At 50.9% G+C, this 17,453-nt stretch overlaps 1 protein-coding gene across 1 annotated transcript; it reads right to left on the bottom strand.

Annotated features, from left to right (window-relative positions):
• Positions 1–1,945: 1,945 nt before the first annotated feature.
• Positions 1,946–15,500, bottom strand: LOC142923745 (uncharacterized). The gene is made up of 2 exons (XM_076064730.1): positions 15,439–15,500; positions 1,946–2,968 (listed from the first exon to the last, which is right to left on the bottom strand). The coding sequence occupies exon 2, from the start codon at positions 2,948–2,950 to the stop codon at positions 1,946–1,948; it is 1,005 nt and encodes a 334-aa protein (XP_075920845.1). The 5' UTR covers positions 2,951–2,968; positions 15,439–15,500.
• Between the last annotated feature and the right edge of the window lie 1,953 nt (positions 15,501–17,453).

Raw genomic sequence — 17,453 nt, 5'->3', positions numbered from 1 at the left:
AGGCCACGCGGTTAAACCGGGCCAAATTCTCCCCGTTGTGGTCGTAGGGTTTGCTACGTTCAGCGTCGACAGCTTGAGGCCCATTACCGGGCTCTCATCGCTTAATACGTGAATCTGCCCTTTCCCCGCCTTCCCCTCCACCCATCAACTGCTAATTAAACTTGGCCCACATTAATCTTTAAGCACACACGCTATTCATCGCCCCTTCATTAGACTGCCGATCAATACTACGGGAGGTGGGGGGTCATATTTTTTTGTACTTCTCTATCCCTTCTGGCTTCTCCTGCTCTGCCGAAAGAAATAAATAAACCAAAACAAACGTGAAATAATTAAAGAGGCAGCTAAAGCCCTTTGTGCCGTCTTAATGAGCAGGCCGGCGCGCATTAATGAGCGTAATAATGCGGAGCGCTCGTTTAGCGTGCGCGGGAAAATGCCACCGGCAAATTAGGCTCTTAGTTACAGCGCGCAGCGAAGTCGATAAGATTTATCGCGGGGGCCTTGCGGTGCTCAGGCCCGGGGTGAAAAAAAAACTTTTAACTTAATTTGGTCACCGTCCACTCCAACGATTCGTTGACAAAACACAACGCTGCTGCCAATGGATTGCGAGCCTTACGATCGGAAAGAATTGCGTGTTCAAGTCCCGGCCAAGGGTCATTGTCGTCGTCGTCGTCATCATCATCATCGTTCCTCTTTCTTTCTAAGTCGTTAACGTCCCACTATTGGGGAAAAGGCCTCCCCAAATGTGTCCAACTCTTCACAATCACTTGCCACCTCTATCCAGTACACTTCCCCCCCCCGCATCTCTGATTAGCACGGTTGGCTACGTACCGTCCGAAAGAAGTTAAACATACATATTCTTATTCATATTCTTGGTTCTTTCGATAAAGTAACGTAGAAGGGAAATATTAAAATAATAAAAATAAAACAATACAATTCTCACGACGTTTCGATTACAACACAAGCAATCATCATCAGGTGTGAAAACCACGGAAAGAAAATTTTAAACGTCGTGATAATTTTTTTTCTTTATTATTTCCCTTCTACGTGACTTTACCGAAAGAACCAAGAATATGAATCCCTGCGGTCACGAAAGCTTTAAATCGAAATTTAAACATACATCTTTCAACCTGCTCACAGCCATCTAACTTTCTGTCCAGCTCCCTTCCTTCGACCCTCTCTCTGCTTCCGTTCTGTTATTAATTTTCTCCATCTGCCATCTAATCTCCGAGCGAGACAGTCCTGCCCAACAATTTCTTTTTTTTTACTTTGTATATTGCATGTTATACTAGTTGTCATTCTTAAATCTTTATTTATAATTGTGTCTCTTGCCATTCTGTTCAAAGTCCTCTTTTCCAATACTCTACCTTGTTACGAAAGAACATGAAAGTTCCAAATATGCCATTCTTACTACTCAAGGGTACAATGGCAAGTGAACAATGTTTGTTCTATGGATAGACTGGCCCCCACCATAGGAATATGGAGTTTCCATGACTTGTTTAGGGTCGCCAATGGAGATGATCCCATGCTTGTGTGCGTAAGGGGACGCGTTGATTTGACGTCACGTAATCATTCTGAGAGGACAGAAAAAGGTATATATGTTCAACTTATTTTGCACCGTACGTAGCCCACCGTGCTAATCGAAGGTGTGGGTGAAATCACGCTGGAATTGTGACTTTCGTTCATTGAATGCCATGTTCCTCCGTGCGTTACGTGACCACATGAACGCCACCACAGCGCAAATTAACAAAAGATAGGGTCACATAGTGCATCAAGCAAGCGGTGCACCACGATTGCTCAACCGTCACGAGATTGCCAAGCGGAGCCTTGGGCTCCGAGCCCTTTGCGCCAACGCCATTCTCCGATTGGCTGTTAGTTCACTTACCTTAAAAAACGCCTCAACTCGTGGAGAAAACAGCGGCACGTGCATTCGAAGATCCGGCTGGATTCAGCGATCCAGTGCGGTCCAACCGCCCCCCGACCACCCCGCCCCCTGCCGCCTGCGACCCTCCCCATTAACTACATTAAACACAAATAATGAACAAGGTACAGGCCCGGAAGATGTGCCGTTACTTACAGAGGGCGCTGGACTTCCGCTGGCGCTGCCGGAGCCGCCGGCCCGCGCCGCTGCCGCCCCTTGCCGCCCACTCTGCTCAGCAGCCAGCCCGGCGAGGTGTCGCTCCAGCGCGTCCCAATCCATGGTGGGAAGAGTAGCGTCAGCCCCATCATCGTCGCCGACGCCGCCGTCGGACGTGACATTTGCAGAGGCGGTAGTGGCAGCGGCAGCAGAACTGGAAGTAACGGCGGCAACGGCGGTTGCAGTGCCGCCCCCCCTTATCCCGCCACTGCCGGCCGCTTTGGCTGCGGCCGCTCCCGTCGATCCACCGCTGGCCCCCGTGCCAGCGCCCCGGACGCTTGAGGAGTTGGCGTTGGGCGAAAGTTGCCGGGGTAGGGGGGTGGCGACGTCCTGGCCGCGCGTGCCGCTGCTCACGCCGGCACCGCCGCCGCCGCCGCCGCTGTCGCCGCAGTCATGGGCCGAGTTGGCGTTGGGCGACAGCGTGGGGCGCCCGGGCAGAGGGGAGGTGCGGCCATCACCGGCACGACCTCCTCCTCCCGTCACCTGGTCGCTGGCACCAGCACCATCGTCGTCGTCGTTACAGCGGAGGAGTCTGACGGCCCGAACCCGCTCCTCCTCCACATCGTCGTGCCACTCCTGCAACACGCAGCGCTCGTACTCCCGGAAGTCGGAGCCGCCGGAAGTGTCATCGTCATCGTCATCATCGTCGTTCCGGACCTTTCTCCCCTCCCGCTCTTCCTCCTCCTCCTCCTCCTCCTCATCATCGTCATCGAGCTCCAGGCTCGGGGAGCTCTTGCCCTCGGAGCAGGGAGTCTCCTTGGTGGAGCACGCCTCCGAGCTGGAGCGACTCAGGCACGGGTCACTGCTCAGGTCCATAACATCCTCGCGTGAGTCCTGCGCCGCACACAAGGTCGCACCGCACACAGTGCCGTGTCGTTTACTCATCCGGGAAAGAGCCTCGTTGAGTCCTTCAACAAGACTCTCACTTGACACGTTTGGGGAAAAAAATACAAAAAATTATTTCCCGGTTGTTTTACGGATAAGACGAAAACGGACCGGAGAAGTTGCGCAAATGTAGAAAACCACAAATGTCAGTTTGGTGTTGTTCATTCACAAAAGCCTAAACCCATATCGAGGACTTTTCCATGAAGTTGCTGCATCTGGGATATTCAAACAATTCCACATGAAGCTGTGTGTGTTGCTTGTGAGAAGCCATAGCCGTAAAAAACCACGCGTGTAATGGCATAACACTCAAAAATACTGTTCGTAACAACAAACATTAATTTAATGACAATTTGCAGCCCTTTGTCAATCAGCTGCTGAATGAAATCCTCCCCATGCTGTGTCGGTGATTGCGGTGGCTTGACTACACTTTGCCCCTCTGGTCAGCACAGGCTGTTGAAGGGCAGGATGTCCAGAACCGTTTCAGATATCCCTCGCCACCGCTTAGCTCTCCTCTCTCATCTCACTCCACGCACTCCGCTCCAGCAACCAGGGCCTCCTGTCGAATCCCCCAGGAAATATGTCATTTTGTTTGAGGATTATCTTTCTCATCTACTGCCCACATTGTCTGGAACTCCCTTCACCCAGTCAATTGTGCTGTGATTCCCTGGCCAAATCTTCGGCTTAAAGTTCTTCCGTCCCCTTATCCTCTGCCTCTTGCTCATTATATGTATAAATAATTACCCATCCTTCCCCCACGATACCCATGTCCCACTGCTTTGTACAGCACCTTTAGAAGCAGTTCCATTACAATTATATTAATCTGTGGTAACGTGGAGGGAAAGCATCAAAGACCATGTAATCCGTGATAATACTCATAATTTCTGCGTAGAAAAATCGCCGATGTTCAGAGGTTTTAGCCACGCCGCTAGAATTATCCACGACAAATGTGGGGATTTACAGGGGTAGCATGGCACGTGACTGACCACTCCTATAATTTGCAACAAAAAAATTACTACTCTTTGGTTCTATTCGGTAAAAAAATTACTGTATAAATATTGTCATTTATTTAATAAGAAATTGGGGGGAAGACATAAGTGGAGCAAATCTACCATGAGGGCCGAGAGTTACAGATTTTGCACAAAATATTTTTTATTAAAATCCAAAGCGGATTAAGTCTCCCGGTCAATAGGCCACATGAGCACAGTGGAGTCTGTGCCACGTGAACCAACATAGAGGCATTTTGTTGTTGTTTTAATGCCTGTATCTCTCCCGTCTGTGTTGTGAGACATCTCAATTGGATGATGTGTTTTGGAACGTGGCAGGCTTCTTGGAAGCGGGCTGGCATGATCACGATATCTCACGAAGTTTAGGGGGGAATTAGACGCAAACAATATTCACATTTTTCACAGCTATAGAATTGTTTTTGACACCCTCCATTACGGGAGTTCCTGTGAATCGCGGGGATAACGCATTATTTTAAGATTCGTGGTGGTTTTATTCCATAGCGTATTATCTTGTTATTTTCATACTTTTTTATAATAATGCAATTTATAATGTCCACAATATTTGACAGGCATACATTTATGTGCATAATGGAGCAAAGCTCAGTGTCTCTCAAAGGCCTGGTGAAAGGCAGGTTGTAGATTGAATGTTTGCAAATGTGCAGTAGGGTGGTGTTCCAGACAATGTTTGGTATATATCATTGAGAAGGCGTAACTTTTATATTAATTTTGCTGTTTAAGAAATGCAATAAAGCTGTGTATTTATTCAAATGATGCCACATTGTTTCAAAGGATCATTGGCAGAATACCTGAACAACAAGTTTGTCTTGTTCAGGAGGAAAATATCATGGTGGATGGGTGTGAAGAGGAACGTGTAAAAGATAACTGGATTTCTCTCCAAGGTAAATTATGATAGATATCTAAAATTAACAGTTTAAACATTTAAAAAATGTACATTAGGATTTTTGGAACATGTTGCAAAATAGTTTATTTCTAAGTGGGCCTCAGCTGCTTTCCTAGATCTCTGGCCTGATGTGAGTTGCCTTTGTGGACAGGACCTTCCAGGCCAGAATACAGGGTTAAGGAAAGTGTTTGAGGCCTGGCCGAGCTTAAATTGTTACATTTTCCGTTTTATAGTGCTTGTACTTTATTGCCGCAAACGTTTCAATGTTTGAAAAGTACAGGAATTTAAATTGTCTTGTTACCTACACAGTACTCAACGTTGTTTTTCCTCTCTCATTTTTATTCAATTCGGTACCATCATCATTTATGCAATATTACTACGGGAGTAATAAAGCTCAGTTTATATTTGATTATACTTTTAATCTATGTTTGGCATGCTGATGAAAAACGAATTCAGATTCCTGCATGTACATACTGTATTAATGAGCATGAATTACATTTCGGGTTTTTTTTCTTCTCCATGTGTAAATTTATTGCATTTTGTATGATCTTTTCTGCAGTGTGCGCACTGTACACTGCTCTTGTGTTTAAGTTTTGCTTCAGTCAGACATCTGTTTCCACTAAAATGTGTGGTTTTTTTTACACTGCATTCCTATTGCAGTACCACATGATGTGACCCTACAGTTCATTCGTACCCATATGAGATTTAGAGGCATATTTTTGATTGTCAGGCAGTAAAACAAATTATTGCAGAATTGTTGTAGCAGAACTCTTCATATCCGTGACTCTATTATCCACGGCAGCTGTAGGTCCACCAAAACCTTATTATCATAGTATGTTTTTTGTTTGCATTTTTGACTGCAGGTATTGTGGTTAATGCAGCCATGAATCCTTGTGAAAAGGTTTCAGTTTTGTTGCCAGAAAAAAAGGGGAAAAACCACCCTATTATTATCCAGACCCTGTTACAATTTTCCGCAATGTTCCCATCCCTCGTTGCGGATAGGCTTCCTCTTAACTGGAATTTGTATGCGGACGAGGGGAGGATTCGTGCGTCATTCATCGAGATTATCTACAGGTTCTTGGAGATAATATTTTTTTAAAGCAGTGCTGAAATAAATTGTGAGTACATAAAAAATGCATTCAAATGAATATACATTGATCCTCCTTTGGCAGCGTGTTCGCTAACACAGCGCACATAAGGAGCTATTGAAACGCTCTTCGCTGATAAGTGGACTCGCGTGGTAAATCCACCCTATTATCTGCAATTGCGTGCAATTTATTTTTGATTCAATTTGAGGATACAAGTTGCGAGGCACAGTCTTTTAACTCCGGGGTGGAGCTCGTGGTTAACAAACATGTTGCATCAACTCGGCGACATTAGTTTGAATTGCCTTTCTTTTGGCACAAACTAGCTGTGCTGACGTTGAACTGTTGCGACGTAAGGGATTTTAGCATTTAAAAATGCAAAAATCCTAAACTGTGACCCCCATATGGCGAAAACTCTCGTAGTCACGTTCCGCGCTCCTATAATCCATGTTTCGCCCGCAGATTCATGGAGTTACACGGCCAAAAAGGCCTAAATTAAGCTAAATACACCACCGTGCTGGGGAATTTTATTTATTTGGCAGTCTACGGCGGATTGCAGGATCTGTGGGCATCTCAGCCCATATCACTGTCGATTAATGGCATTTCGCTGTAATGGTGATGACACAGTGAAATCGAGGTGGTGATGGTGGAGATGCGGACCACCTTCCGTACCATTTTTCCCGTGTCACGCTTACCCTGCCAAGATCACAGTAATAGCCACAGAGATGACGGTCGTAATGATCGATGTATGGGACTCCGAAGGCAAATGATGATGATGATGGAGATGATGTAAACGATGATCAGGAAGCCGCTTTAAGTATCTCATTGTTTCTAAAGTTTCTGCGTTTTATTAACCGGCGTTATTCCTCCACTGGTTTCTTCTGTTTTAGTAAATAGCATCACTTACACACACGGCATGCATGACCTTTGTAACTTCCAGCGCAGCGCGACCCAGGACCGATTAAACGTCACTCGGGGTGTGCTGCTCTTATTATCGTACTGTACTTGTGTTAAAAAGTAAGGAAACTTATTTTGTTAAGGGTACGTACACAGTATGTGTAGTACCTGTATCGCTTATACACAACAGAAGCATTGCTGCGTGTATAGTACTGTGCAGTAGTTTAAACATACAAATAACCCTCTTTCTACCTATTATCCGCGATTATAGTAGGGTAACATCGCAGATGATAGGATCTGTGATGTTCGGCGCCACATCGAGGCGGTCAAGAGGCATTCTACTGCCTACAACTGCCCAGTAGCGTCCTTCACAGACGCCGATCGTGTCACCGCTGGTCACTGTCACGTCCACACAGCTACACATCCTTCTGTAACGCATCAGCCCATCTCTTCTCAAGCCTGTGTCACTCACACACCAGCTCCACTCTCCTCTACCTGTGTCACTCACACATCAGCCGATCTCTTCTCTAGCCTGTGTCACTCACACACCAGCTCCACTCTTCTCTAGCCTATGTCACTCACACACCAGCTCTACTCTTCTCTAGCCTGTCACTCACACACCAGCTCCACAATTCTCTAGCCTGTCACTCACACACCAGCCCATCCCTTCTCTAGCCTGTGTCACTCACACACCAGCTCCACTCTTCTCTAGCCTGTGTCATTCACACACCAGCTCATCCCTTCTCTAGCCTGTCACTCACACACCAGCTCCACTCTTCTCTAGCCTGTCACTCACACATCAACCCATCCCTTCTCTAGCCTGTGTCACTCACACACCAGCTCCACTCTTCTCTAGCCTGTGTCACTCACACACCAGCTCCACTCTTCTCAAGCCTGTGTCACTCACACATCAGCCCATCCCTTCTCTAGCCTGTGTCACTCACACACCAGCTCCACTCTTCTCTAGACTGTCACTCACACACCAGCTCCACTCTTCTCTAGACTGTCACTCACACACCAGCCGATCTCTTCTCTAGCCTGTGTCACTCACACACCAGCTCCACTCTTCTTAAGCCTGTGTCACTCACACATCAGCCCATCCCTTCTCTAGCCTGTGTCACTCACACACCAGCTCCACTCTTCTCTAGCCTGTCACTCACACACCAGCTCCACTCTTCTCTAGCCTGTCACTCACACACCAGCTCCACTCTTCTCTAGCCTGTGTCACTCACACACCAGCTCCACTCTTCTCCAGCCTGTCACTCACACACCAGCTCCACTCTTCTCTAGCCTGTCACTCACACACCAGCTCCACTCTTCTCAAGCCTGTGTCACTCACACACCAGCTCCACTCTTCTCAAGCCTGTGTCACTCACACATCAGCTCCACTCTTCTCAAGCCTGTGTCACTTACACACCAGCTCCACTCTTCTCAAGCCAGTCACTCACACACCAGCTCCACTCTTCTCAAGCCAGTCACTCACACACCAGCCCATCCCTTCTCAAGCCTGTGTCACTCACACACCAGCTCCACAATTCTCTAGCCTGTCACTCACACACCAGCTCCACTCTTCTCTAGCCTGTGTCACTCACACACCAGCTCCACTCTTCTTTAGCCTGTCACTCACACACCAGCTCCACTCTTCTCAAGCCTGTGTCACTCACACACCAGCTCCACTCTTCTCTAGCCTGTCACTCACACACCAGCTCTACTCTTCTCTAGCCTGACACTCACACACCAGCTCCACTCTTCTCAAGCCTGTGTCACTCACACACCAGCTCCACTCTTCTCTAGCCTGTGTCACTCACACATCACCTCCACTCTTCTCCAGCCTGTCACTCACACACCAGCTCTACTCGTCTCAAGCCTGTCACTCACACACCAGCTCTACTCTTCTCAAGCCTGTGTCACTCACACACCAGCTCATCCCTTCTCAAGCCTGTGTCACTCACACACCAGCTCCACTCTTCTCCAGCCTGTCACTCACATACAATTTCCACTCTTCTTAAGCCTGTGTCACTCACACACCAGCTCCACTCTTCTCTAGCCTGTCACTCACACACCAGCTCCACTCTTCTCTAGCCTGTCACTCACACACCAGCTCCACTCTTCTCAAGCCTGTGTCACTCACACACCAGCTCCACTTTTCTCAAGCCTGTGTCACTCACAAACCAGCTCCACTCTTCTCCAGCCTGTCACTAACACACCAGCTCCACTCTTCTCCAGCCTGTTACTCACACACCAGCTCCACTCTTCTCTAGCCTGTGTCACTCACACACCAGCTCCACTCTTCTCCAGCCTGTCACTCACACACCAGCTCCACTCTTCTCCAGCCTGTCACTCACACACCAGCTCCACTCTTCTCTAGCCTGTCACTCACACACCAGCTCCACTCTTCTCTAGCCTGTTTCACTCACACACCAGCTCCACTCTTCTCAAGCCTGTCACTCACTCACCAGCTCCACTCTTCTCTAGCCTGTCACTCACACACCAGCCCATCTCCTCTCTAGCCTGTCACTCACACACCAGCTCCACTCTTCTCTAGCCTGTGTCACTCACACATCAACCCATCCCTTCTCTAGCCTGTGTCACTCACACACCAGCTCCACAATTCTCTAGCCTGTCACTCACACACCAGCTCCACTCTTCTCTAGCCTGTGTCACTCACACACCAGCTCCACTCTTCTCTAGCCTGTGTCACTCACACACCAGCTCCACTCTTCTCTAGCCTGTCACTCACACACCAGCTCCACTCTTCTCTAGCCTGTGTCACTCACACACCAGCTCCCCTCTTCTCTAGCCTGTCACTCACACACCAGCTCCACTCTTCTTTAGCCTGTCACTCACACACCAGCTCCACTCTTCTCTAGCCTGTCACTCACACACCAGCTCCACTCTTCTCTAGCCTGTGTCACTCACACACCAGCTCCACTCTTCTCTAGCCTGTGTCACTCACACACCAGCTCCACTCTTCTCAAGCCAGTCACTCACACACCAGCTCCACTCTTCTCTAGCCTGTGTCACTCACACACCAGCTCCACTCTTCTCTAGCCTGTGTCACTCACACACCAGCTCCACTCTTCTCCAGCCTGTCACTCACACACCAGCTCCACTCTTCTCTAGCCTGTCACTCACACATCAGCTCCACTCTTCTCAAGCCTGTGTCACTCACACATCAGCTCCACTCTTCTCTAGCCTGTCACACACCAGCTCCACTCTTCTTTAGCCTGTCACTCACACAACAGCTCCACTCTTCTCAAGCCTGTATCACTCACACACCAGCTCCACTCTTCTCTAGCCTGTGTCACTCACACACCAGCTCCACTCTTCTCAAGCCTGTGTCACTCACACACCAGCTCCACTCTTCTCAAGCCAGTCACTCACACACCAGCTCCACTCTTCTCTAGCCTGTGTCACTCACACATCAGCCCATCCCTTCTCTAGCCTGTGTCACTCACACACCAGCTCCACTCTTCTCTAGCCTGTGTCACTCACACATCAGCCCATCCCTTCTCTAGCCTGTGTCACTCACACACCAGCTCCACTCTTCTCTAGCCTGTGTCACTCACACACCAGCTCATCACTTATCAAGCCTGTCACTCACACACCAGCTCCACTCTTCTCTAGCCTGTCACTCACACACCAGCTCCACTCTTCTCTAGCCTGTCACTCACACACCAGCTCCACTCTTCTCTAGCCTGTGTCGCTCACACACCAGCTCCACTCTTCACTAGCCTGTGTCACTCACACACCAGCTCCACTCTTCTCTAGCCTGTGTCACTCACACACCAGCTCCACTCTTCTCTAGCCTGTGTCACTCACTCACACATCAGCCCATCTCCTCTCTAGCTAAGGTGTGCGGGCTACGTGACCTAGCCAAATGCGATGGGACTGTGTCCAGATCTTTCAATGATCTGCTGTAACCCAGGCTGGTTAAATGCAGGATGGATCGTTGGCAGGCAGGGCCAGTCTGACTGTTTCCAGCCGAGTCAGATGTTCCTTTAAACGGGCAGATAGGGGGGGAAGGTCGAAGTTTCGTAAGCATACAGAACAGAGGATATAATTGTGGCAGGGAATTGTACGCCAGAAAGAACAGGCACACACACATAGTCATGTACACACACAAACAATATTTGCAGTGTACAGTAATTATATACAGAGGGCAAGGAATTTTAAAAATGTACTGTACACAGATGTATTATGCCTACACGCAAGGTACATGAAGAACGTACAGCAAGTTTCTAGGCACACACAGACAAAGGATCCCCCGTACAATATAGCATTAACATACTGTAGGGACAAGTGCCGTTCCCGAGCACGCAAAGTGCTGTTTGCGAGCACACACACAAGACACACACACACAAGACACACACACACAAGACACACACACGACACACACACACAAGACACACAAGACACACACACAGACACAAGACGTGACACACAGGCACAAGACGTGACACACAAGACAAGACACACACAAAAGACACACACACAAGACACACACACAAGACGTGGCACACACACAAGACGTGACACAAACAAGACACACACACACAAGACACACACACAAGACACACACACACAAGACACACACACACACAAGACAACAACAACAACCGCCATTCGCCACTAAGTGGCGGTGACGTCACCACAACGCTTGTGCCAGGCCAGGTGCACCTTGAGGCCACGTGAAGTGTCGAACGCCCGCGGGCAGGAGGTCACGGGGCACACCCAGGTGCCACGGGTCGACTGACTGAGATGACTGAGATGGCTGAGACACAAGACACACACAACGTGACACACACGAGACACACACAACGTGACACACACACAAGACACACACAACGTGACACACACACGAGACACACACAACGTGACACACACACACAAGACACACACAACGTGACACACAAGACACACACAACGTGACACACAAAGACACACACAACGTGACACACACACAAGACACACACAACGTGACACACACACAAGACGTGACACACACACAAGACACACACAACGTGACACACACACAAGACATACAACGTGACACACACAAGACACACGACGTGACACACACACAAGACACACACAACGTGACACACACACAAGACACACACAACGTGACACACACACACAAGACGTGACACACACACAAGACACACACAACGTGACACACATACGAGACACACACAACGTGACACACACACACAACGTGACACACAAAGACACACACAACGTGACACACACACAAGACACACACAACGTGACACACACACAAGACACACACAACGTGACACACACACAAGACACACACAACGTGACACACACACAAGACCTGACACACACACAAGACATACACAACGTGACACACACACAAGACACACACAACGTGACACACACACACACAAGACGTGACACACACACAAGACACACACAACGTGACACACACACAAGACACACACGTGACACACACACAAGACGTGACACACACAAGACACACACAACGTGACACACACACACGACACACACACAAGACACACACAACGTGACACACACAACGTGACACACACACAACGTGGCACACACACAAGACACACACAACGTGACACACACACAAGACGTGACACACACAAGACACACACAACGTGACACACACACCCAAGACGTGACACACACACAAGACACACACAACGTGACACACACACAAGACACACACAACGTGACACACACACACACAAGACACACACAACGTGACACACACAACGTGACACACACAAGACGTGACACACACACAAGACACACACAACGTGACACACACACGACACACACAAGACGTGACACACACACGACACACACAAGACGTGACACACACACAAGACACACATAACGTGACACACACACAAGACACACACAACGTGACACACACAACGTGACACACACACAAGACACACACAAGACGTGACACACACACACACAAAGACACATTCCTTAAAGCAGCCTCGCTCCCCCTTTAGAAACCGCTCACCCACCTCACACTCAACAACAACAAGAAGAAGAAGCAGCAGGAGGAGGGGGACAGCCACGTTGGAATGTTAAACCCTTCAAAGTTTCCCCACCACCACCATCACCACCCCTTCACTTTCGTGGTCTTCGTCTTCATGCACAAACCACTCTAACATTAAGCACATAAGAGTGCTGTTACGCGTACCCGTACATAATTGTATAATAATTTAACGCGTTATAAAGTAAAATGCAGTGCTGTAGTCATTCAATGTCACACACTTGGTAGAGTTCTAGAATGTAGTCATTGTATTGGCGCATATATAGTAAGGTTGTAGTTGTTGTTTACACACGTATAGCAACACACTTAATGTTTCACTGCATTGCGATACAACACACACACACAGACGTTCATTATACAAGCCACAACACTTTGTAACGCTGGTTTAGGCGTTTAAAATAACTCTAAACGCGTGCACTGTATAGTTAAAACAAGTACTGTACTTAAAACAGTTCGGACAAAGATGTCAAGACGGAACCGCACACAAAGTGTTGAGATGTAGCCACACTTAAAATTAACTTAAATCTATATTTTAAATTAACTTGTATACGGAACACGGGTACATGAACATACATTCAAAGTACTGCACTGTATGTAACATTATTATCGTAGCGTGCTGTGTTAGTTGTGTGGTACAGTACCAGACACACAAAGCATGTTTTTTTTCTCTCTCATCAGGCATAAAAGTGTTTAGTTTTAACATTGTAATAAGTTATACAACGAACTTGATTGACATATCCACAGCACATCGAACATCCGAGTTAAACCGACGTGTGTGTGTGTGCGTGCATTTCGTCGCTGTATTTAAGTCTAAATAAAGGTTGATTTTCTCCTTTCACGACAGATGCAAACGACACTTTTTAAAAACACCAGCACATAATGTATATACACACACACATATAACACATAACAACTGTACACAAAGTGTGCATCGTCTACAGTAGGCAAAGGCGTTCACGTCAATTGCCGTGTCATGGAACGCATTTAAACGCAAAGATTAATCACTTTGCGTGATTAATCCCATAATTAGACACTAAAAACACACGAATTCATGTCGCAGCAGATATGATTCTACGTTACGTTAACTCAACCATCGACTCATCGTTTAATACACAACACACACTGTACACAAACGTAACATTGAAACTCAAAGAGTATACATACACACATACACACTAGCGATCCTCTTAAGAGCCCCCCCTATAGTACACGTACTAATATACTAATTGTTAACTATCATACAGTACACAAACACAACACAGAAACTCACGTAAGCTCTTCGTACCACGTAAACAACATTTCATATCGCGCAATGAAACACTAACAGCGTGTGTTTACTATATATGCACTTCAGCTTGGCCTTGTGTGTGTATTTTCGTCAATGTATTATACCGTATTACCAAGCATATACCCTAATATGTACAAACACCACCAGATATCATCCCCTCCTCGTGTAGCGTCTCACAGACTGTAGAGGCAAGTGCTGTTAGCGAGCACCTATGAAGGCCAGCACGGTACACGAGGGGGTGGGTGGCCAGCACCACGCCCGACCGCCTTTGTCTCCCTAGTGGCGATGTTTACACACCGCACCAGGTCCTCATTTGAGGCTGAGTCCACCTAGGGGAGGCCCGGGACCGGTTCAGATAATCGTCACTGGATGTTGGCCGTGAGCTGGAACCGAACCCGGGTGGCCAGGTTCATAGCGCAGCGTAGCGCTAACCACTACACCACCGCTCCCCACACAGACACACAGACAGACACACACACAGACACACACACAGGACAGACACACACAGACAGACAGACACACAGACACAGACAGACACACACAGGACAGACACACACACAGGACAGACACACACACAGACAGACAGACAGACACACACAGACACACCGACACACACAGACAGACACATACAGACACACACAGACACACACAGACACACCCACAGACACAGACAGACACACAGACACAGACAGACACACACACAGAGACAGACACACACAGACACACCCACAGACAGACACAGACAGACACACACAGACAGACACACACCGACACACAGACACAGACACACAGAGACAGACACACAGACAGACACAGACACACAGACAGACACAGACAGACACAGACAGACACACACAGACAGACACACAGAGACAGACACACACAGACAGACACACAGAGACAGACACACACAGACACACCCACAGACAGACACACAGACAGACACACAGACAGACACACACACAGACAGACACACACAGACAGACACACACAGACAGACGCACACCGACACACAGACACAGACACACAGAGACAGACACACAGACAGACACACACAGACAGACACACAGACAGACACACACAAACACACACTGCATACCTGTTAGCAGATCCAGTTCTATTAACACTTCAGGCAGGAGCTGAGAGACACACACGGACAGAGCGACACACGCACTACCTCCGAAGGAGCACGGGCAGATTCTGAACCAGCACCCAATCCAGCCACAGCCCCTGGGTGACACACAGAGGGCCGGAGCACACACCCCACACACCCACCCACACGAACACCCACCCACCATCCCTCCTCCTACCCACCATCCCTCCTCCTACCCACCAGAATAGCCAAACAGTGAACACACACACCCAGCCCTCCCTCCTCCCCACCCACCCACCCACCCTCCCTCCTCCCCACCCACCCACCCACCCTCCCTCCTCCCCACCCACCCACCCACCCTCCCTCCTCCCCACCCACCCACCCACCCTCCCTCCTCCCCACCCACCCTCCCTCCTCCCCACCCACCCTCCCTCCTCCCCACCCACCCACCCACCCTCCCTCCTCCCCACCCACCCACCCTCCCTCCTCCCCACCCACCCACCCACCCTCCCTCCTCCCCACCCACCCACCCACCCTCCCTCCTCCCCACCCACCCACCCACCCTCCCTCCTCCCCACCCACCCACCCTCCCTCCTCCCCACCCACCCACCCACCCTCCCTCCTCCCCACCCACCCACCCACCCTCCCTCCTCCCCACCCACCCACCCACCCTCCCTCCTCCCCACCCACCCACCCACCCTCCCTCCTCCCCACCCACCCACCCACCCTCCCTCCTCCCCACCCACCCACCCACCCTCCCTCCTCCCCACCCACCCACCCACCCACCCTCCCTCCTCCCCACCCACCCACCCACCCACCCTCCCTCCTCCCCACCCACCCACCCACCCACCCTCCCTCCTCCCCACCCACCCACCCACCCTCCCTCCTCCCCACCTACCCACCCACCCTCCCTCCTCCCCACCCACCCACCCACCCTCCCTCCTCCCCACCCACCCACCCACCCTCCCTCCTCCCCACCCACCCACCCACCCTCCCTCCTCCCCACCCACCCACCCACCCTCCCTCCTCCCCACCCACCCACCCACCCTCCCTCCTCCCCACCCACCCACCCACCCTCCCTCCTCCCCACCCACCCACCCACCCTCCCTCCTCCCCACCCACCCACCCACCCTCCCTCCTCCCCACCCACCCACCCACCCTCCCTCCTCCCCACCCACCCACCCACCCTCCCTCCTCCCCACCCACCCACCCACCCTCCCTCCTCCCCACCCACCCACCCACCCTCCCTCCTCCCCACCCACCCACCCACCCTCCCTCCTCCCCACCCACCCACCCGCCCTCCTCCCCACCCACCCACCCACCCTCCTCCCCACCCACCCACCCACCCTCCTCCCCACCCACCCACCCACCCTCCTCCCCACCCACCCTCCCTCCTCCCCACCCACCCACCCACCCTCCCTCCTCCCCACCCACCCACCCTCCCTCCTCCCCACCCACCCACCCTCCCTCCTCCCCACCCACCCACCCTCCCTCCTCCCCACCCACCCACCCTCCCTCCTCCCCACCCACCCTCCCTCCCTTCCACCCACCCACCCACCCACCCTCCCTCCTCCCCACCCACCCACCCTCCCTCCTCCCCACCCACCCACCCTCCCTCCTCCCCACCCACCCACCCACCCACCCTCCTCCCCACCCACCCACCCACCCACCCTCCTCCCCACCCACCCACCCACCCACCCTCCTCCCCACCCACCCACCCACCCTCCCTCCTCCCCACCCACCCACCCACCCTCCCTCCTCCCCACCCACCCACCCACCCTCCCTCCTCCCCACCCACCCACCCACCCTCCCTCCTCCCCACCCACCCTCCCTCCTCCCCACCCACCCACCCTCCCTCCCTCCCTCCTCCCCACTCACCCACCCACCCACCCTCCCTCCCTCCTCCCCACCCACCCACCCACCCTCCCTCCCTCCCTCCTCCCCACCCACCCACCCACCCTCCCTCCCTCCCTCCTCCCCACCCACCCACCCACCCTCCCTCCCTCCTCCCCACCCACCCACCCACCCTCCCTCCCTCCTCCCCACCCACCCACCCTCCCTCCCTCCTCCCCACCCTCCCTCCCTCCCTCCTCCCCACC

This window comes from Petromyzon marinus, unplaced genomic scaffold, assembly GCF_048934315.1.
Source record: "Petromyzon marinus isolate PM22_M1 ecotype Great Lakes invasive population unplaced genomic scaffold, UKy_Petmar_22M1.pri1.0 PM_Scaffold_640, whole genome shotgun sequence".
In the NCBI taxonomy this organism is placed as follows: Eukaryota; Metazoa; Chordata; class Hyperoartia; order Petromyzontiformes; family Petromyzontidae; genus Petromyzon; species Petromyzon marinus.
This window is presented reverse-complemented; position numbering and strand designations above follow the sequence as displayed.